Genomic DNA, 23,314 nt, shown 5'->3' with positions numbered 1-23,314 from the left:
GTCTCTTATCAAAGTAGTAACTTCCTCATGCGTGCTGAAGTAGTTTACTAATAAAACATCTAAGTAGCAATATTTTCCCCTGGATTAGCTCCACCAGTCCCATGGTGTGTGCGGGGGTTGTTGTTGAGACTTTGCTGGGCGACCCCTCCACCTTTTGAAAACCACGCTGACCCATTTTCCCCGTGACCCTCATTTGTGTGCAGCGTCTGAAGCTCATTTAAACGGTGGCGAATCGAAGGCAGGGACAGGCTGGGTGGCATTGTTAAACATCACCATGGTAACGAGCTGAGCGTCCGGCTGCACTGCTGCACATTTTTTTTTTTGTCTCAGTGCTCAATGGGGGTGGTGATGGGAATTAAGAAAACATGCCTAGTCCTGGCACCCTGAGTTATGAAGGAATTAAAGACAAATAAGCCCTAAAAATGTCTTTGATTATGTTAACTGTGAAAGAGTACTGTAAAAAAATAAATAAACGTGTAAACAACCGAAACAACAGAAAAAGTTTGCCGGATACGTATTAATTAAAAAACAAAAAGAAAAGAGGCATTACATTCAATAAAAGCCTTGAGGAAAGAGGCTACAAAACACAACCCTCCCTCTTCTCTTTGGATCTCTTATGTCTGCCATGTGCAGATGACTCAGTCAAGCACAGGTGCATTAGATCTTTGCAGCATAAAACTGACGAATCCAACTTGAATGTGTTCTGAAAAAAAAAAAAGACAAATACATGACACACTGTTGGATCTAAGGTACTGGTAAATGTTCATAGAAATATATGCAATGCTAAATGAGTGAACAAGTGGGAAACAGCAATTAATGCCAGCAATTATTGCTACTTTACAAATAAAATTACTGTATTTAAAACTAAAATGTTGAAATTGAATGAAATGTACTGTGTGTTGCCACATGCACATTGTTTAAACTTGACAAAAACATTAGATAAGGCATTAGACTATTCAGCTTACACAAGGGACAAAAGCATGCATGCCACTGTCTGACTCAATGTGTAACCGTGACTGATTCAGAGGATTTGTGCATTTTTGTATAAAGCAAAGCAGCCACCTGCTGTGGAGACTTTGGAGCACAAAGCTGTACCCAGAAGACCTGCCAGTGTCTGACGGGGAATAAAATGGCTTGGAGCTCAACTTGTTGGCCGGGGGCTTCCCCCTTTTTAAGTCACAGCACCACTGATTCCTCTGCCGCTTCAGCATGCCTCTGATTCTGCTGATGTGATTGGGTACCTGCGAGAAAATTTAGCTCCTTCTGCCATACCAATATAATTACATTGACATACAATATACAGTATAAATACACCATCCCTTGTCCGCCAAGCGCACAGTTAAAACTGAGAACACTGTACATATACATGTGTAGCATATTATATCTCCTTTAAGTCTAAATATGAGAGGCAGTCAAAAAGTAATGAGCCAAATTGAATTTAACCTACTAATTTTTTTTCCGACGTCATTGTTGGATGTCCGTCAGAAGCAGAGAGCTGTGATTGAATTTCTTGCTTTGGAAGGGGAACCGCCACTAAACTTTTACAAAAGGTTGCAAAATGTGTATGGGGAAGCTGCTATAGGCTACAGCACAGTCAAAAAGTGGGTTTCCAGGATTAAAGGCCAAAAACAAGAGCCTGCTTTGAGTGACCTCCGAGACAAGCAAAGGAGCGGCAGACCATCTTCAGCAATTAATCCTGGGAATAGTGCTAGGGTCGAGTCACTAATAAAGAAGATCGCAGATTACAGTATGTCATCACCATCGTGTGTCATCACTGATGACATAACCCTAACCCCATACAACATTTTGCAACCTTTTAAAAATGTTTAGTGGTGGGTTCCCTTCCAAAGCAAGAAATTTAACCACAGCTCTCTGTGTCTGATGGCATCCAACAATGACCTCATTTCCATAATGGCTGACGGGAAGGGGACAGGCTCGAACAAAACCTTTTTTAAGTTAACCTTAAAACAAGTATTTAAACTACAAACTGTGATTATTTCAGAAAAAAAGGAATTATTCATCGGTTAAATGAAATTGGTTGCATTACTTTTTGACTCCCCCTCATAGATACAGTACCACACATAGAACTACAATTCGGTAGAAACCTGTTTTCTGCCAGTCAGAAATGTCATCGTAATGACTGAAGCGACAGCTGAATAAGATGAATTTAAAGTAATTTTATTGGAATGTCATTATGGATATAATTATTTAATGATTTGGAAAGATTTCCTTAGTAAAATTTTTTATAATGCATGTCAAGTGTAAGTGTATTGTGCAAAAATAAATTTTAATTTTGAAGTACAGTATTTCATTATGTGACTCTTAAAAGGTTAAAGCCCAGTCTCTACTGCTAAGAATCACCATCGGTGGTGGATTCATCTGGATGAATAGAAATTAAAATCTTTAAAAAATTATCGCTGCAAAGGGGAAAACCAACTGCCTATATTTCCTTCCATTTACTGTAAGGTTAATTTCAATGACCAACTCAAAGGTCCCATTTTTTTTTTCCATAATTGTTTATGTCCTTTTTCTCGGGTTTGCAAGATAATTTGGATTGGAAATACCCAGCATGCCCTTTTTCAAGCTATTCTAGTTAGTCTTTTACACCTGGCAATTGAGAAGGCCATATTTCTCATTAATAAAATAATAAGCTTTGCTCTGATTAGATTGGTTATTGTTAATTTAAATATGGAAAAGAGCTTTACTCTGATTGGTCCTTGGCAGTAAAACGGCGTCTTGTGGCTTGTGGCGGCCAAGTGTTCATAACGATGACGTGTTTGGATCCTTCTATGTGGGGTCTTACTATCATTCTGAAGCAGAATTTACCAAGCGTTGAATTGTTGGCCCGCTAACAGGGAAAGTGATCTGAAATGGGATGTGGGTGGAAATAAAAGAGTGGAGAATATTTTGAGCGGCTGGTCCTGCCTCCCATTCACTTCAACATAACCGACACATGACACTTATCGCTGGCGCACAATTTGGCGACAATGACCGCAAGCGTCGCTATTTCATTCACAGTTGGATTATAAATCATAAATATTAAAACAAAACGTATGTACAGTGTACAGTAGGACTGTTTTTAGAATAAATTATCCTATATATTTTGTCAATCTTTTTTTTTTTTTGCTACTAACATACATTTTATTCTAATTTATGAGAGCTGAACTTCTATCCTTAAACCGCATATGTTGGTACTGAGTGTACGGTACAAACTCTGTACAGAATATGTGACAAAAAAATCAGCCTTTACTAAATGCTCAGCATTTGCGATTAGCATTAGTGCGCTAGGGATAGTATATCACCAAGTACCGAAACCAAAACAATTCATATGGTGTGTTCAAGGCCGGTATCCAAAAAGCTGACAGTCAGCCAATGACTGCCTGTCTTTCAACAACTGGGAGAATGAAATGGCTTTAAACTACCGACAAGCTCCTGCCTCCAGTAGACACGTTAGCATGCATTAGCATTAGCCACTGGGATGTAACCTCAAGAGTCCGTAGCTCACGAGACTATGTGAGCAAAGTCAGTGTTAGCAGCAGGAGATCGATAGCATCGACAGCATGAGATGACTTAGCACGGGTGCGTGCCGCATGGAAGCCCAGCTTAGAGCGCTCCAGCTCAGATACAGGCTACGCTCCTCGTCGGAGACCACTCCGGAAACCGGGGAGTTCGAGAAGAATAAAAATCCACTGGAATGCAAAAGGAAAACCACTTATTCTTCAAGTGGAGCAAAAAGGCCCACTTTTTGAGTGTCGTGGCTCCATACGCAATGAAAAACAGCACTCCACTGAGTGGGTTCACAATGTATTGTTTACAATGGGAGAAATCATCCATCCATCCATTTTCTGTACCGCTTATCTTCATTAGGGTCGCGGGCGTGCTGGAGCCTATCCCAGCTATCTTTGGGCGAGAGGCGCTGTACACCCTGACCTGGTCGCCAGCCAATCACAGGGTACATATAAACAAACAACCATTCGCACTCACGTTCACACCTACGGGCAATTTTGAGTCTTCAATTAACCTAACACGCATGTTTTTAGGATGATACCACACAGGCATGGGTAGAACATGCAAACTCCACACAGTCCAGGCCGGATTTGAACCCTGGTCCTCAGAACTGTGAGGCAGATGTGCTAAGCAGTTGTCCACTGTGCAGCCATCCATGATTAATAGTAAAAAAAAAAATGCTTTTAATCAGCACTGGCTATAATGAAGTTGTGTCTTAAAAATCACTTACAGACGCTCCTCTGTCGTTTTTGCCGAAGTTTATCAGTGGTCCCACACCGCGTCTATCTGCAATGTATGTCAATGTGAAACATTGGTTCAGGGGCAAAAACATGGTGCCGGGCGGAACTATTTTATTTTATTTTTTTAAATTTTTTATTTTTTTTTGGTGGGCCTTGGCGGAGCTGAAGGCAGAAATTATGCATCTTCCTATGTTTGAAGTAGACTTAGCCGAGTCATTCGATTTCTTTTTTCCCCAGCCCTATTTTATAGACGGTATTTGTATGGCTTGACAGCAGCTGAGACTCGCTTAAAACCCGGAAATGCCGTGTTGCTGTTTAGCTGAGTTGAGAGAGTGGGTACGAACCACGAAGTGGGCAGGTACGTGAATAATTACTAAATATATACACTAACAAACGGTCTGATCCAGTCTTTTTTTAAAGCCCCATGCTGTTTATTGCCCTTTGCACCTAATGGACAAACCACATAGTTATCAACTTAAACCAGGTCACAGTCGTATTTTGACCTATGTTAATAATAAAGCAGTAGAAAAAAATAGATTTTGATGGCATGGGACCTTTAAGTCAACATTGGAGTGATCTGCAAATACCGCAGAATCAGAAGAATTGAAGAAAATTGAAGAATCAGTTCCATTCTACACAGCAGTGGGAGGTAATCCGCGGTTCATGTGACGGTCTAGAAAGGACACATTGTAGTCTGGACAGTGTCAGTGGCCGACAACTTCTACCTGCTAGCAGTGACCAGCTCTGCTCAACGTTATCTCTGTGCTGATATAGTCACGGTACCATTCAGTGCCAAGGATCAAGCTTGTCTCACCATAACCATGATCTACAGCGTGCTCTGTGATTCTGGGGGTTGGGCTATGTTTAGGAGGTGCTGTTATCATCTCCTTGGAATGTGTGAGGGGTTGATGGGGTCTGGATGGAGGGGTGTAGAGTGAGGAGATCCTTGCAGCCGCTGTCAGCTCCTCTCTCTATGAAGATCAATGACATTACAAGTTGAACAGTTTAAAGTATATGTTACTCCTCAGGATTTCCTTTGTACAGGTGTACAGGGTGATCTTTAGCATGATTTAAAGATGTGTATCTCCCAGCAGTAAAATGGTAGCTCAGAAGGATGTGAAGAGATGATGCAAGGCGAAGGAAATGACACATCTTTAAAGCTTCCATCTGAGATAAGGGGAAGAAACATAAACACCTTCACCACTAGATAATTAACACACAAAGTGCCATTCAGTTCACTTGTGAAATATTTCAGTCCCACACATTCCTTTACAGCACTCAAATTAAAACAGAAATCTTAGTAGTTGTATGACTTGAGATGTATCCCGCAAGTGTAGTGGAGAATCTGATGTGAGGAGTTACGGTAGATAAAGAAATGATAGAGCGGGATTATGAGTAGATGCGGTGGGAAATTAAGAAACTATGTTTTTCGGAAGATATGAACTTTTTTTGGGGGGGGATGAAAGGCTTGTAGCTGCTGTTTGGTGAGTTGTGCAATTAAGCACTTTCCACAGTAATTGTAAAAGTAATGATCTAAGCACGAATGAGAAATTAAACATCTTGTTGGTAGGAAACAGGGGATGTGTCAAAGTGGTGTAGTCTGTAGCCTAGTTTATATACTTCTATTCCCTTTATCAATTTTCTACACTGCTATTCCCCACCAGGGTCACGGGTGAGCTGGAGCCTATCCCAGCTGACATTGGGCGAGAGGCTGGGTACACTCTGCCTAGACTGGTTGCAAGTCATTGCACGCACATACTAACTGTACACAAACAACCATTGACAGTCAGATTCACACCTACGGAAAATTTAGTCTTCAATTCACGTAATATGCGCGTTTTTGAAATGTGGGAGGAAGCTTTAGAAATCCCACGCACGCACGTGGAGATCATGCACACGCCACACAAGAGGGCCTGAGCCGAGATTCCAACCAGGGACATTTTGACTGTAGGGCGGAGCAAAGTTTTAATCATTTAAAAAAAGCAGGGTTTGCAACATGTGAAATAATAACAAATCACATAATCTCCCTTTTAAAAATGAAAATCTGATAAGCGACTAGAAAGCAACCCCTGCCATGACCTGTTTAACCCTTACATACTGTCCAGGTTAAATTTGACCCGTTTTGACATGTAACAGCAAGACAAATACCCCAAATGTAATTTTTCACCCCGAAATTTGGTGACTTTTCCTAAAGGGAGCAAAAATACACAAATGATAAAAATACTTAAAAAAGTTACCCTTTAGTACAGATGGCACAGAGTTTGTGCACACTGAAGCTTCTCCATGTCAGATTTGACCCCTGTCCACTACAATTGATTTTAGATATACCAGTGTGTGTCAATTAAAGGAAAATTGTAGTAATGGTGGGAATCTAGAGAGTGTGAAACTGTACATACCATAAATGTATGTACTGTATTTGTAATGGGAAAGTGCTAAGAATATTCACAAGGGATTTTGAAACAGTCCAATGATCTATCTCTGTTTCCACCACATTTGCACAGGTTCCTGCAGAAACATGCACTTGTTGGTTGTTGAAGAGTCATGGGGGAATCTTGAAACAGTGAAAGAGGTAGAATGATCATACAAAAAAAAAACATAAGGAAAGGAATTCATACAGGGGTCAGAGAGTGCCTTGACACAGGGTGAAGATCAGCACCTGCAAAAACAAATACCTGCAATAGCCGGGTTTGCATGGAGACTTTTTGTCATTCCGATTAAAATCATTCGGATTGAGGATCTCTGGTCGACTATGTACATGTGACGTGATCTATTCCGATTGGGTGTATACAGGTGCACTACATTTAATCGGAACAGCCGCGTGACATGGGCATTTCAATGTCTTGTCATTTATCCAGATGGAGATCCGCCATCTACTCAGCACAGTAGTTGGGATTATTTTATTACGTTTATAAAAAAAATAAAATAACGCTTAATACAAACAACTTATAAGTAGTTAAAAACAAGATCTCCGTTACATACGAGCTCTGTCGGGAGCCACCATATTTACGCCGTGGATTTACATCGAGACGCAGCACGCACAGACAGAGCATTTCCCTCAATTCCGAATGACGGTTTACATGGCAAAAATTGACTTCTGATTGGTTTACCAAAAGGAATATTCCACCTTTGTGAAACCGAATTAAATTCCATTTGGAATCAGCCTGTTTATTCTGATTGAGGTGTTTATATGGAGCATTTTCATTTGGTTTGGGCTTCTAAACCGATTATAATCGGAATAGTAGGTAGCAAAATTAATCATCCATTTATTAATGCCAGACAGACTTTTTTTTCTTGGAAAAAATCCGTAGTTCAGAATTTGATATAGACAATTATTATGAGGATATTCATAGCCCAAGTCAATGGTTATCCATTACACTTTTCAAGGGGGATTTTAGCTAAGCATAAGTATACTAATTTTTTCATCTTATTACTGGCTCCTGATTATGACAAGCCAATGTTTCAATCTGCATTACCTTTTCAGATTTGTTTAAACAATGGATACTGACTACTTTATTTAAAAAAAATAGCCAACTGTAACTCCTCTCTAATGTCTTTTCACACCTAATTTGACCCAGCAAAGCAAATACTGTACAGTGCAGATAGACTACATGGGATGCTATGCTTTGAGTTAGAAATCACGCCACTCGATTAGTTCTCCCTTCGAGGTATCTGTTGTTTTTGTGTTATTAGGAAATGCATTTACAGTGTTCATCATTGCCCATAACAGTGACATCTTACCCACGTCCTTCCCAAACAGTATAAATGTTTGTGAGTGTTACTTTCATAGACACACTGACAGCTGCTAACCTAGCCATCTAATACGTTTACTTTTGACACCATCTGCTTTGACCTTAAATCCAGAAGAAAGATAGGCTTTTTACCTTTCATTACCAGATTGGTTCCTAAGCACCTCGAAAGGTCAGAGCTACAGGTAGCCCCCTGTATAAGCCACACAGTAATACAACTAAAGCCTATGAGAGAAGGATGTCCATACTTTGACCAAAAGTTAAGACGTTCACTTCCAGTCAAATTGACAGTTTTCAAACTGCTCATTGAAAGTTGTGCCATCATATGACCGAGATGTTTGGTGAAAAATTTTTATGCCATAGCTTTATCGTCTGAGGCATAATAGGTATGTTGAAAACAAAAACACAATTTACATTAATCTATGACAGACTATTTATTGCACTGGTCAAAAATTTATTGGGATGAACATGCAAGCTATATTATAAAACGTATCCATGCCACTGGATTCTTTTTAATAATGCACAAACATATATAGTAATTACAGTTTTCATTAACCAAAGAAATTAGGCTATTGCATTGCAAGGCATTTACAGCAAACATGAAGCAGGATTAAATAGAATAGAATATATTCTGTACAAAAAAAAAAAAAGCTTTTGTTTTTGTTATGTCTTAACTTCAGATGGTAAATTAGTTAGAGCTCTCAACACTATGAGGCACAATAGGTCATAATTGCAGTTTCTGTAATCTGTAGATTTTTAAGTGAGCAGGTGATTGGCCTTCTGCCCAACCCTAGTTTTGAGGACCCGATTCAAATCCGGCCTCGCCTGTGTGGAGTTTGCATGTTCTTCCCGTGCCTACGTGTGTTTTCTCTGGGTAATCCAGTTTCCTCCCACATTCCAAAAAACATGCATGGTAGGTTATTTGAAGACTCTAAATTGCCCATAGGTGTGAATGTGAGTGCGAATGATTGTTTATGTGCCCTGCGATTGGCTGGCCAGTTAAGCACCTCGCCTCTCACCCGCAGTCTGATGGGATAGGCGCCGGTACAGAAAATGGACGGATAGATGGATATATTGTACTTCAGGATATGTGGCATGATAAATGAATTGTTGGTTACTGCTGGCCCGAAGCATGCCAAGTCCCCTTTTGATTCAAGTTTCCCTCACAATCAAAACATGTATCTTTGGTTAACTTGTCGGCATCTTGAAAAGGATACTAACACAGAATTGACCTCGAATCTATTAAATAAGTATATTTTATATATTGTTAAATAAATACTTCCCTTACCGTGTCAATCAAAACTGAGCTTTTTATTTTTGGAAAGTGAAACATTTTGATACAGTTTCAATAATTTCTTGCAAACAGGTAAAGCTACGACATTATAATTATCTGATTAAACATGCTGAAACTGGAAAGTGCTTCTGAAATTAGTTTACCAGTCTTTCGGGTGTGATCACACTTTGGCTTGGTTAAAGTGAAATAATGTGTGCGATCAATCTGATTGAGCATCGTTCGATTCTTTCTCGAGCAAAGACATTGACATTCTGAAATGGACAGCAGAAAGCACAAGTGCTAATATTCAAGTACTGAACAGTACCAGAATTGCCATTTGTGTGTCTGTGTGTATAGTGGAGAAACTTCAAGACAATCGTATGTGACGTCGCAGCTGGTGAAAGAGTTTATGTTAACACATCCAGCAAGCATACTGTATGTAACATTCCTTGTCCAGACCCAATTTACATTAATACTACTGACTCCTGTCTGTTTTTGCTAAGTTTAAAGTGATTAAGAAGACTAGTATTTGACATGACAACAAAAAAATCCAGTTCTGCTCTACATAGCAACTATTGTCCGTATAGTGTATCACTGTGTTATTATGTATTTTGTACAAATGGAGCTTATTAAATCCTCAGTATTTGTATGTCATTTCATTTCCAGGTCTTCTGTGTACAGCAGCAGCAGACAAATGTCTCTCATCACCCTGCAACAATGGCGCCACCTGTCTTGAACATCTGGGTGACTATGTGTGCCTTTGTCCCAAAGGACCCGTATGGTACATGGGCAAAAACTGTGATGAGCTGTATGACGCTTGCATCTTGGCACCTTGCACCAACTGTACCAGCAGTCCCGGAACTGGCAATTTCACATGCCACTGTCCGGATGGCTTCACAGGCCTCAACTGCACCCAGGATGTAGACGAGTGTGAGAGCAACCCCTGCAAAGGTATCAGGTCTTACTGTGTCAACAGAATTGATGCCTATTCATGCCACTGTCCATATGGATTTGGAGGCGAATACTGTGAGTCTAAGATCACCACTTGCTCAGAGGAAACATGCCACAATAGGGGAACCTGTATTGACATTCCTGACATTGGACATCATTGTCAGTGTCATGCTGGATACCAAGGGGCCAGCTGTGAAGAAAATATCAATGAATGCAAGTCTGCACCCTGTCAAAATGGTGCCATCTGTAAAGATGGCGTCAATGCCTACCAGTGTTTCTGTGTGCCTGGATTTCAAGGCTTCCACTGTGACTTGGACATAAATGAATGTGCCTCCGCACCATGTCAAAATAATGGCACATGTTTGGACGAAGTGGACAATTACATCTGTGATTGTGCTGAAGGTTTCAAAGGTAGGGCAAACATGAGTACGACACTCTGCAATTACCCAAACCTTATTTTTATGTGAATTGCAGTTAACATAAACCCAAATTATAAGAATATATATTTTTTAATATATTTGCCAAATAATTCCATTAGTGTACTCTATATGGATCCCATTGTAATGTACATCAAGTGACATAAAATACACGTGTCGCTGTTGGAGTAGTTTAATGTCTTATGGTGCTGCTGGCCATCTGTGTTATTGTTTTGAGTGTTTGTGTGCTCAGATAAATTAAGTATGTTGCCAATCTCATGTCTTGGCCCACTGCCATCCCTGCAGGGATTAACTGTGAGGTAGAGATTGATGAGTGCGAAGTACAACCCTGCCAGAATGGCGGTACCTGCCGAGACTATGTTGCCACGTACACGTGTGAGTGTATGGATGGCTTCCAGGGTCAAGACTGTGAGATCAACATTGATGAATGTGCCAGCATGCCATGTCTGAATGAAGGCAGGTGCATTGATGGGGTCAACAGGTAGGGTCCACCAAAACACACACATCATCCTATTTCATTCATTATAAAAACCTGTGTCTGCTTTATTAAAACAAGACTGCAGGGGTGGACAGGGTCTGCTTTATTCAAACAAGACAAGTGCAATCTTAGCAATGTGTGTTTTTTTAGGTATGCAATATACAGTTGCAAGGGAAGGTATGTGCACCCGTTGTAACTTTAGTTCTGCTAAAATTGGTCATAAATTGGCCATATCAGACTCATATCACATAAATAGTTACACTATATGTTTCCAAATGTTTTTACCAAACAGCAAGTCAACGTAAAAGTGCAGGGTCAAAAAACTATATCAGCCTTTGAATTAAGGCCTCCTTTGAGGCCGTTGAGCCTCCTTTGGCAGCAATTACCTCAAACAAATGTCTCCAAGTTGCAGATCAGAACTTTATAATGATCAGCAAGACCATTCCTCCTCACAAAACTGTTTCAGTTCAGCAATATTTTTGGGAGGTCTGGTCTGAATCGCTTTTCTTTGAGGTCATACGGAAGCATCTTATTCAGGTTAAGGTGAGGACTCTGACTGGGCCACTCGAAAGGCATATTTTCTTCTGTTTGAAGCCCTTCATTTGTTGATTTACTTCTGTCTATTGGGTCGTTGTCCTGTTTCAAAACAAATCTTCGGTTAAGCTTCATTTGGCAGAAAGATGGTCTTAAGTTCTCATGCAAAATGTCTTCATAAAGTTGGAAATTAATTTTTCCATTCACTATAGCAATACGTCCAGACCCTGAGGTAACAAAGCAGTCCCAAAACGTGATGACACCCTCCACCATGCTTTACAGTTGGGTTTGGTGATGGTGTTGTGCTGTGCCTTTTTCTCTCGCCACACATAGCGTTGTGTGTTCGTTCCAAACAAATCAACTTTGGTTTCATCTGTCCAGTTTGCCAGTAGCGCTGTGGAACATCCAGGCTATCTTTTGCAATGTCTTTTGGACAGAACTGTTCCTCTGTGGTGTCCTAAAATGATATCCACTCTTGTTCATTCATTCATTTTCCAAACCGCTTATCCTCATTAGGGTCGCGGGCGTGCTGGAGCCTATCCCAGCTGACTCTGGGAGAGTGGCGGAGTACACCCTGAACTGGTCACCAGCCAGTTGGAGGGCACATTTAAACAAATAACCATTTAAACTCACATTCAGACCTAGCGGCAATTTAGAGTCTTCAATTAACCTACCATGCATGCTGTTGGGATGTGGGAGGAAACGGGAGTACCCGGAAAAAACCCACGCAGGCACGGGGAGAACATGCAAACTCCATACAGGCGAAACCGGATTTGAACTCGGGTCCTCAGGACTGTGATGCAAATGTGCTAACCAGTCGGCCACCGTGCCACCTTAGCAGCAACAACTGAAATCAAACGTTTTCTATAACTGGCAATGAGCCTTTCAGATCTCTGGAGATATTTTAGCCACTCATTTCAGTTGGATTCAAGCCTGGCCTTTGAATAGGCCATTCCAAAACTTTCATTTTGTTTTTTAAGCAATTCAAAAGTTGACCTACTGGTGTGTTATGTATTGTTATCATGTTGAAGAACCTAAGTCACAAACCAATGGCTGAACATTCTCCGTCAGGATTTAAAAAAAAAAGAAAAGAAACAGAATTCATGGTTCCATCAATCACAGCAAGTTGTCCAGGTCCCGAAGGAGCAAGCAGCCCAAGACCACCACACTACCACCATGTTTGCCTGTTGATATGTTCTTTTTCTGAATTGCTGTGTTACATTTACGCCAGATGTAACGAGACCCACCTTCCAAAAAGCTCAACTTTCATCTTGTTATTCCATATAATATTATCCCAAAAATCATTCTCATTTAAAAAAAATTATTAAAAAATCAGTCTCTTCCTTATTGTTTTGTCATGAACACTGACTTTAACTGAGGAAAGGGAGGCCTACAGTTCTTTAGAAGTTGTCCTAAGTTCCTTTGTGGCCTCCGGGATGAGTCATTGCTATTCTCTTGGGGTAATCATTGTAGGCCGGCCACTCCTGGGAAGGTTCATCACTGTTCCATGTTTTCTCCATTTGAGGATAATGGCTCTCCCTATGGTTCGCTGGAATCCTAAAGCTTGAGCAATGGCTTTTGTATCCCTTTCCAGACTGATACAAAAGCCTTCATTTAAATTACTTTATTTCTCGACTCTTCTCAAATTTCTTTGGATCGTGTCATTTTGTTGCAGCTTTTTTAGATCTTTTGTCTGACTTGATTTAGTCGGAACAGATTCTGTTGAAGTAATTTCTTGATTAAACAAGTCTAGAGGTAATCAGACTTGGGTGTGATCAGTGAAATTTAACCAAAAACTGTGATTAGCCACAGGTAATTCACGATTTAACAAGGGGGGGGGGGGGTCATTACTTTTTCACACAGGGCCAGGTAACTTTGAATATTTTTGTTTCCTTAATAAATGAAATCACCATTTAAAAACAGCATTTGAAGTTCACTTGGGTTATATTTGTTTGATATTGACATTTGTTTGATGATCTTAAACATTATAGTGGGGAAACTTTGCAAAAATATAAGAAATTGAGAAGGAGCCCAATACTTTGTCACGGCACTGTAGATGAATATCATCACATTTTATGACCAATTTATGCAGCAATCCGGATAATTCCAAAGGCTTCATATACTTTTTCTTACAACTGTTTATGACGAAAACCATTGGTCATTGGTAGTGTAGTAGTTCACATGACTGACTTTGTCGCGAATGGTGTGGGATCAATTGCCACTCTATGCCCCATTCCCTGTCATGGTGAAATTGACAAGCCCACTATGTAGTGTGAAATATAATTGAGTGATTATTCAGAACGAGAGCTGTAAAACATTTCTCCAATATAAAATTATTCAGAAAATCTGACATTGATATGCTATAATCTCAACTACTAAATTTGATAGTCCATCATATTTAGTTTATTTTCACATTTTGAATCACATACTAACCTTTTCACACTAATCAAATGCTGTGCCAGTGTAGTTCTACACAGGCCACAGTGTACACTTCACCGGGGATAAGAATTAACCCAATTTCTCTCTGCCATTTCAATGAGTCATTGGATGACTAGATGCTGGGAATACCTAACACAGATTGACTGAAGTGAGTGACAAAGATGAGGGTCATGCCAAATATGTCTGAGGAATCACTCAGTTAAATATATTAATACATCAGGGGTTTACTATACCTCTTCTTTGCTCCTGAGTCAATTCTGTGCTTCCAACTCTGTGGGAACAATTTGTCAAAGGCTTTTTCTGATGAAGCATAACTGTGCCCTAGTTCACAAAAGGAGGTCATAAAGGCGTGCTTGGATGGGTTTTGTGTCAGAACTGACATGCCCAGTCGTTACATTAGTACAATAAAACAGGTATAGGGTTGACCTCTATATTTTGATCCAATCATTTTGCTAGTAGTTTACTTGATGGTAATCTGCTCTACCCAAGCAAAAATGTGTAGGTTTAAATTATATCAATTTAGGACTCAAATTATCATTCCATTTTAATGTAAGTTTTAAAAGATCCCACCTGTGTCTCTGCTCTTCCTAAGATATAAGTGTGACTGTGAGGGGACAGGCTTTGAAGGTCACAACTGTGAGGAGGATATTCCTGAATGTGCTTCAGGTCCATGCCAGCATGGAGGCACTTGCTTGGAGGGGATCAACCAGTACAAATGCCTCTGTTTGCCAGGTATACAACTTTTCTTGGTATTAGCTCGGATTTGCTAATAATGCAAACCTCTAATTTACATAACATTTCTCCTCCACCAAATATTTCATTATCGATAGATTTGTTAATAACACATACAGGTATTATGTTGTAACTGTAAATGCCACCATGCATCGACTGCACTAAATCACAATATGTCTTGCGAATTAAAGGATTCTAGCTAATGTGGCTTAATACCTCTGCAGACTGGCTGTTTCCCACGCATAAATCAAAATCAACAATAGAATTAAATACTTTGGGGTCAGAAGGTGTAAAAAAAAACAGGGTTGTGTGATTCTGTGGAAACAGCAATGCAGCACTTCCAACATCCAGCTTCGTAATTAAAATAATACAGTACCTCAAAAGAGATGCATGCAAATGTGTCAAGTGTTGCTGCTTGCTCATAATTGTGTTTTAAAACTTTTACACAATAAAGGTTTTACTTTGCTTGATTTCACCTTGCAAACTTGGAGTCTCATTTGGACAATACAGAGACATCTGACACACGTCTGTCGACACAGGTCTTTTGTAGACCTAACTCACACACTATTAAAAAAACATGAAGACATGGGCTGATATTAGGAAACAATTCAGTGTGCTTTAATCAAAATGATAGGATACGTAAATATAATAATGCCCTCCACACAGAAAGTCAGCCTGTTTTTGTAAATTAATCAATGAATTAATCTTTGTGTTTTTAGGTTACAAGGGAGAGAACTGCCAGGTAGATGAAGATGAGTGTGAGCAGTACCCCTGTGAAAATGGCGGGGAATGCTTCCAGCGCTCAGATGTTGAGAACTATGGGGTACTCCCTGAACTCAGCACAGCCAATTTTTCCTATGAAGAAGCAGCTGGATTCATCTGCTACTGTCGACCTGGATTCACAGGTAAGAATTTTCTTGCCCTTTAACACTGCTTTGTCAGCAAAGTGAATGATGTGGACACATACTGTATGTTGCTGTTACAGGAGAAAATTGCTCTCTCAATGTGGACGAGTGTGAGTCTGCTCCGTGTCAGCATGGAGGAAGCTGTGAGGATTTAGTAAACTCGTATCAATGTTTGTGCTCTGATGGCTTCACAGGTAGGAGCATTTTTTCATCACTTCCTCACTTAAAACACTCCAAAATATGTGACCTGTGCTGCCTGTAATGCAATCTTTTGACCAATATGGGTCTTATGTTCAAAAACTGGTCAATCATTAGATAACATCACAATATTTCATGACTACTACAGAGGATGAATACAGTAGAAAACAGATTACACAGCGTGTGGTACTGTAGCTCCACAATGGGAAAAAACAGTTGAAATTTGCATCTGGTAGAGGGCTTTGATCCGGTTGACCCAAGGTATCTTTGGTTGCCACCTACGGTAACCTATAGAGCTCTTTCCTGGGAAAGACAAAAGAATTCCTGAACTTTTTAAAATTACTTGAAACTAACTTGTCAAATCAACAGCTTCTGAATCAGCTACTTCACTGATCTTTTGTTGATGTGTGTAAAGATCCATTGTTTATTTTTTCTATGGTAGTCCTGCTTTCAAGAACATTGGTTGGACATTTTACATGATCAAACTCTGAAATGGAATACCCTAGAAAATCTGGGAGTCTCTAGCACTGACATGGAGTAGATACTCGTGCACTCACTGTAGTTGTCTCGCCATGCTGCACTATTTGCATATACTGGCCACTCATGCCAGAGTAGCATCTGCTCCATTGCACACTGTTTGAGGAGTATCTGTAACATTTGCACAACCAACATTGTCCCAGATTATCGCACTACTCGTCACTTTAAACCGCATACACTCCTTGAAGTCTCAGCGCCCCTTCCACAATGGTCATTGCACCGGTCTATTGCAATATTAGTCATTCGAACTGCTCTAAGTGCTAGAGGACTCTGCATCTTTTTGCACAATTGTTTTTTGTCAATGTCTCTGTCTCCAAAGTGTTCTGTAAATTGACTGTCTGTTGTACTAGAGCGGCTCCAACTACCGGAGACAAATTCCTTGTGTGTTTTGGACATACTTGGCAAATAAAGATGATTCTGATTCTGATTCTGATCATTAGTTCCTAAAATGCAGAATAACATTTAACAGTAAATCGCTTCTACAAAAAAAAAAAAAAAAAGCTGTAATATTCTGGTCTACAAAAAAAAAAAAAAAAAAAGCTGTAATGTTGTGGTGTCGAAACCTTTGTACTTTAGGTGAATTTCAGGCACTACAATACTATGTAGGTGATACATTAACTTCTATATTTTGCATTAACCTTGGCTATACAGTATTCCAGCTGGAGGCATTTATAGTAGAGGGACATCTATTATACAAGACTTTTTAAAATCTGCCATTCACAGTATTTAGCAGATTAACAATCAATCAATCAATCAATCCATCAATCAATCAATCAAACATTTACTTGTATAGCACCATTCATACTTAAAAAGCAACACAAAGCGCTTTACAAGACAATTGAAAAAAGACACAAACATTGTGCCACTCACCCGCATAGTGCCACTCTCTGTCCCCCTGCGACACCCAACACCTGTGTGTAAAAGTAGTTACAATTTAAAAAAGATGATTAAATACAGAACATAGCTGATGAGATATGGCTGAGCGCAGACTGAAGAAGAATTTACTGTATATTCATGTTTTTTAATGCAATGATAAAAAGCCACATGCTAGGTTACAGTATCATAAAGTACATCAGTTCGCCCCCAAAAAGTGACCATCTTGATTTAACTATGTCAAGTTATTTAACTGTTGTAGTGGGAAAGTTCTAATTTCTACACAAATCTAGCTGTGGAAGTTATAACACTCTGTTAAATAATTAAAAAGGTGAAAATACCTAGTAAGAAAACTTGAATTCAAATTTGCTATTCGTCATTGTAATCATTCATTGTGTTCTTTTGTACCTGATTCTCTGATTACAAGAAGAAAAAAAACCTCTGGGAATCTCCACCTGTACTGTCCACCTCAGTGGTAAACTATCATTTTAACATTTGAATGCTTTTCTCACTTCTTTATCCCATTTCTCACAAGACAAGCTCACCACAGGCTCGTCAGGTTTGTGTAGCATTTTAGGCACTATGATTTTGGCACCCCCATAATTTCCCCTTCTATTTTAGCCCCAGCCAGTGACTGCTTCTTTCAGCAGCGCTCGCATGCTTTTAATGGCCTTTCTTTTCGCCTGCCCTCTGATTCCCACCTCCTTAAGTAGCCTCGGATAGTGGAAGGGGCTACAAAGCCCCTGCAGCCCACTTCCACTGGATGCAGCTTTACAGTATATTCCAGCCCCGGTACTTTCCTTTAGCTGGTGGGTTGGCAGACCACAGCCTTTTCCTATTGAACACCTCATTGACGGCTTCCTCGCAAGAGACTGTCAGCTTGATGATGAAGATACACCAGCACGATATAGACCAGAGGAACAGGTCTGGGTGCAGGTTGGTCACTGCGATTCCAGGTGGAAATGTAAGCCTCTGAATATTAATGACGAGAAGAAAGTCTGGGCTTTTGGTGGCATAGCATTGGTAGTTACCCTCTTGCTCTCAAGTTCAGCAGACAAGCACTTTAGCATTTGATTGTGACGCCAATTTACCTTGAGCAAGCCTGGTCTACAACCCACAAGGATTTGTTTGAGGGCTGTCAGGGCATCACACTGGGGACAGGATGGGTCCTCTCCAAAGCAGAGTCGTAGGTTGGTTGGAGAGGGCAGGACATCAGAAGTGGCTCTGATGATGAAGCTTATCCCACTGGACTCCATGTGATCTTCCGCCACTCAACTGCATACCACTTCATCCAAGCGGCCTTTTTTTGCTGTGGACACAGCCATGGCATACTGTACTTGGCTGTTTCTTCCTGGTGGTGTACCTCCTCCACCAACAGGTGCTGGTGTTCAGATGGAGTAAACATTTGCCATGTGACTCCCAATCCAAGAGCCCTCTGCCATGTTTGACATGCTCCACTGTGTATTGGTGTCTTAGGGCTGTCTTCACCGCAGCAACTGCTGCACCTGGCCTCCATTTCCTCCCTGTTGCTACAGCAACTCTAAAAAATGGATCCCATTATTCTGTGACTGTCATTTACAGACTTGCTTTGGCACATTTGTACTCCTTCACCAGACCAAAGATTGATGTACAACCCTATGCTGGTGAGGCATCTTGGTAGTCCAAGGCACTTCCTCACTTGGTCTCTCCAGCATATTGGTATGGGATAGGATGACATGACATCTACGTGGAGTTTAGCCACATGAGATGGGGCATCAATCCAAGCTGAAGCACCAAACCTTCAATTTTCCTGGGAGAACAGTGTTGTTGATATGTTTGAAGCTACTGACGGTATCTTGCCTGAGTTGGTGCACCTGTTTAGAGTTTTTGAGGTCTGCACTGTACCACTAACCAAGGCTTTTGATGGGATTCTCCAGGATTGTTTGTATAGGTTCATTATTGATGTAGAACATCTCATTGACAATGGACATACTACAAGATTTGTTGAGTTTAATCTCCATTTGAGGCCTAGATACTCCAGGGAAACATCACCCTGGAGTATCTAGCAGGTGTTGGTTGCATTTGTTTGTAGTTATTGTTGTCATGTCATCCATGTACGCTCTGATTGGAGAATGATGAAGCCAATTCTTCAAAAGTTCCTCTGTTCTGTCAAAAAATGTATACAGATCCTAAATTCTGCATGACCAAGCAGCCGAGCAGGAAAGGTTTAAAAAAAAAAGAAAAAGATGCTTGAATTATGAGCTCCACTGCCATGATGAAAGCCAGTGGATAAATGGTAATGGAAAAATACACTTAACTGAAAGCGTTATTTCAACTGTTGTTGTTGGGCTAAAATGACCATTTTCATCCATTTATTTAAAAAATGTCTTGTGCATAAATAGGGCGCACGTCAGCTAGGGTCGAGTTCAGCGTCAGTCGTGACTCAGAAACAAGGCTTTGAAAATAGATGTTTGGTCAGTGTTTCTAAATAAGCTTGGTTCAGTTGCTTCAGTCTAGGTTCAGCAGAAATGCCGCTAAAGGTACGGCTGGATAAGCTTATGAAGATGATGCCACTGCAAGCATGCCTATAATTAAAGCTCAAGGTGACTCAAATGTCTTAGTTTGACCTTTATATGATTCCCCACTAAAGTGAGTGTTTAAAGTGAAGTGATTGTATCACAGCTGTAGGAAAAAGGTATACAGTACGTACATGTATTATTATTTTTTTCTGCTGATCATTTCACAAGGCCAAATTATTATTCCTCATTGAAGTAGATTTCCATCTCTCCAAAGTGTAGAAACTTTGCCAAATGCTTCAAATACATTACCAAATTGACACAGTACAAAATCAACATGGATTTAACATTTAGTTTTTTCAGGCCTGCAGTATTTTAGTGGTGCAGGCTGTAAAAAAATTTTTTAACCCTGTTGCAGACCCATCCATCCATCCATTTTCTGTACCGCTTATCCTCACTAGGGTCGCGGGCATCCTGGAGCCTATCCCAGCTATCTTCCGGCGAGTGGCGGGGTATACCCTGAACTGCTCGTCAGCCAATCGCAGGGCACATATAAACAAACAACCATTCAGACACTACGGGCAATTTAGACTCTTCACTCAGCCTACCATGCATGTTTTTGGGATGTGGGAGGAAACCGGAGTACCCGGAGAAAACTCACACAGGCACAGGGAGAACATGCAAAGTCCACACAGGCGAGGCCGGATTTGAACCCCTGTCCTCAGAACTGTGAGGCAGATGTGCTAACCAATCGTCCACCGTGCCGCCCGTTGCAGACCGAAATACAGTATATGCAAACTGTACTGGTTGTTGGGGAGTATGGTGAATTCCTCTGGTCACGGAACCCCCAAACCTCCATACTAACCTCACATCTCTGGCAAAAAAGAAAGAAAGTACATAAGACAAAATCATGCAACATAATGGGAAGCAAATTGCCAACAGCTAACAGCAAATCTGTTATTACCAGGACACTAGGACCCCAGCAAACAGAAGGGGATGCATATGGTTTACAGGAGGACAGCAGAAAACAACAAAGCCAATAAAAGGTCCCATATGTTCATGTTGGGTGTTAAACGAGGTCTACAAAGCAATTGTTGGAGGGAAGAGGAGATTATGACAAAGCTGCTTAGAAGCCTATTTCAAATGTGATGAAAAACAAAAGGACAATGTTGTGTACATGTGAATGTGCTAGTCTGGCGTTTATAAAACCTTTTTTAAAATAACGTTTCAAATGTTGATTTCTTGTGAAAATCTCACTCATGCATTTGCAAGAAACATTAATGGAAAACTACATATGGAAGTAAAGATAATCCTATTATGTTCCATATGCGTGTGTCATTGCTTAACTTCCCAAATGCAAGAGGTAGTCACCACATTAACTGGGCCCCCCCCTCCATGCCCAGCCATCCCATAACCACCCTTCCACCCACTTACTTGACTTAGGCTTTAGAAAGTGCAAGGTGCATTATCCATCTGCACTGTGACGAGCAGTCCTATCAGTTTTGTAGCATTTGGCTGATTCTGAGCAGAGACAATTGCATTTACTCTATTAGGAGATATGTGGCATACTTTGGATTGTAAACTGCTCCGTAATTTCCATTCATTATCTATCCATCCATTTCCTATACCGCCTATCCTCGCCGGGGTCGTGGGTGTGCTGGAGTCCATCTCAGCTGACTTTGGGCGAGAAGGGGGGTTACACCCTCGACTGGTCAGCAGCCAATCGCAGGTCAAATATAGATAAACATCATTCACACTTACGCTCATATTCATACCTAAGGACAATTTAGTCTTCAATTAACCTTAGACTCATGTATTAGAAGGCCGTAGCTTGAATTCGTACTAACCATTTAATATCCATCCATCCATTTTCTGATCCGCTTCTCCTCACTAGGGTCGCGGGGGTGCTGGAGCCTATCCCAGCTGTCATCGGGCAGGAGGCGGGGTACACCCTGAACTGGTTGCCAGCCAATCGCTGGGCACATAGACACAAACAACCATTTGCACACACAGTCATGCCTACGGGCAATTTAGAGTCTCCAATTAATGCATGTTTTTGGGATGTGGGAGGAAACCGGAGTGCCCGGAGAAAACCCACACAGGCACGGGGAGAACATGCAAACTCCACACAGGCTGTGAGAGCCTGTGTGGAGTTTGTGGAGTGTCAGCCTCAGAACTGTGAGGCTGACGCTCTAACCAGTCGGCCACCGTGCCGCCACCATTTAATATTATTATTATTATTAGTAGTAGTACTAGTAGTAGTAGTAGCACCATTATTTTAGTATTATTGTTTTAAATAATAATAATAATAACATAAAAATACAAATTTTTACCACAATAGCTAAATCTATGACTGGTATCAACTTCCGACTTGTTTCTGACTTGTTTTTCTCGAAGTAAGAAGTGAATGTATCACTGTGTCAATTAAGCTCTCTTGGGTGAATTATACAAATACCTTTCATGCCCTGAAAATTAGGTACTCTGCCTAAAATGGCTGTAATTCTCATTTATTTAAATTGTGTTTTATTTAGTTTATTGACATTGTGCACATACATTAATCAATATCAAAAGCGGTGAAGAGATGCTTGTACTAGATTTAGGAGAAAGCTAATTATCAACTGTAGTCGAGAACATAAATAACAAACAAACAAAAGTCAAACATATAAAAACTCCCAAATTGGAGTACACAAGGACTAACACAGACTCATAAAATAAACAAAAAAAATCTTCATATATAAAATATATATATAAAATAGACACGGACAACCATTCACACTCCCATTGATACCATCACAGAGTGGGAACTGAACCCACGATGCTTGCACCCAAAGTCAGGCAAATGTACCACTACACCGTCAGTGACCTTTCTAAATTCTTAAGATACCTATTTGTTTTTTTGTTGTTTTATAAAACTTTCTAATACAACTGAATCAATGTTGTGTGTATGTGTGTGTGTGTGTGTGTGTGTGTGTGTGTGTGTGTGTGTGTGCGTGCGCGTGCGTATCGGCGCATTTGCCAAATGTCATCGTGATGTAGTTCTGGCGTCATAAAATAATTTTTATCGCGGTATGCAAGTTTGGGCCAGCGGCAACCAGAATTTGCTTTAAATACGAAGTTACGCACAAATGTGTCCCAAATCCGTCTACCTGGCCTGATTGAGGGGATATATTTGATCGATAACTTTTCGGCCTACACAGTTTCTTCACGCATAGAACAGTCAATCATTCAACTGTTTTTTGGAAAATGTTAGGATGGCGAAACATCTCCACACGTGATGTGTATTTGCATATTATAAGGCTCATATCCATTTGTAATTTGTATTCGATGGTAGGCCTACTTAAGAGGTAAAATATCACCAAAAGTAAGAGAGGCATCAAGTATTTAAGAGTGAGATGAAAGTTATGACCAAATGTGAGATTTATTTTTTGTTTGTGCCAAATATAATTAATTATTTAAAGTGAGTGCGAAT

The 23,314-nt window shown here is 40.4% G+C and overlaps 2 protein-coding genes across 4 annotated transcripts in view; one reads left to right on the top strand and one right to left on the bottom strand.

Moving 5' to 3' along the window:
* LOC133474583 (Golgi-associated plant pathogenesis-related protein 1-like) overlaps positions 1-23,314 on the bottom strand; it is a 294,461-nt gene that overhangs the window by 42,334 nt on the left and 228,813 nt on the right. The window lies entirely within an intron of this gene.
* The window catches only part of LOC133474582 (protein crumbs homolog 1-like), a 40,183-nt gene that overhangs the window by 594 nt on the left and 16,275 nt on the right, over positions 1-23,314 (top strand). Inside the window, 5 exon segments of the mRNA XM_061766355.1 lie at positions 9,933-10,628; positions 10,940-11,135; positions 14,698-14,837; positions 15,557-15,742; positions 15,823-15,936. Coding sequence (XP_061622339.1) covers positions 9,933-10,628; positions 10,940-11,135; positions 14,698-14,837; positions 15,557-15,742; positions 15,823-15,936 — 1,332 coding nt within the window.

Source organism: Phyllopteryx taeniolatus, chromosome 3 (assembly GCF_024500385.1).
Source record: "Phyllopteryx taeniolatus isolate TA_2022b chromosome 3, UOR_Ptae_1.2, whole genome shotgun sequence".
In the NCBI taxonomy this organism is placed as follows: domain Eukaryota; kingdom Metazoa; phylum Chordata; class Actinopteri; order Syngnathiformes; family Syngnathidae; genus Phyllopteryx; species Phyllopteryx taeniolatus.
Note: the sequence above shows the minus strand (reverse complement) of the source record. Positions and strands in the feature narration are given on the sequence as shown.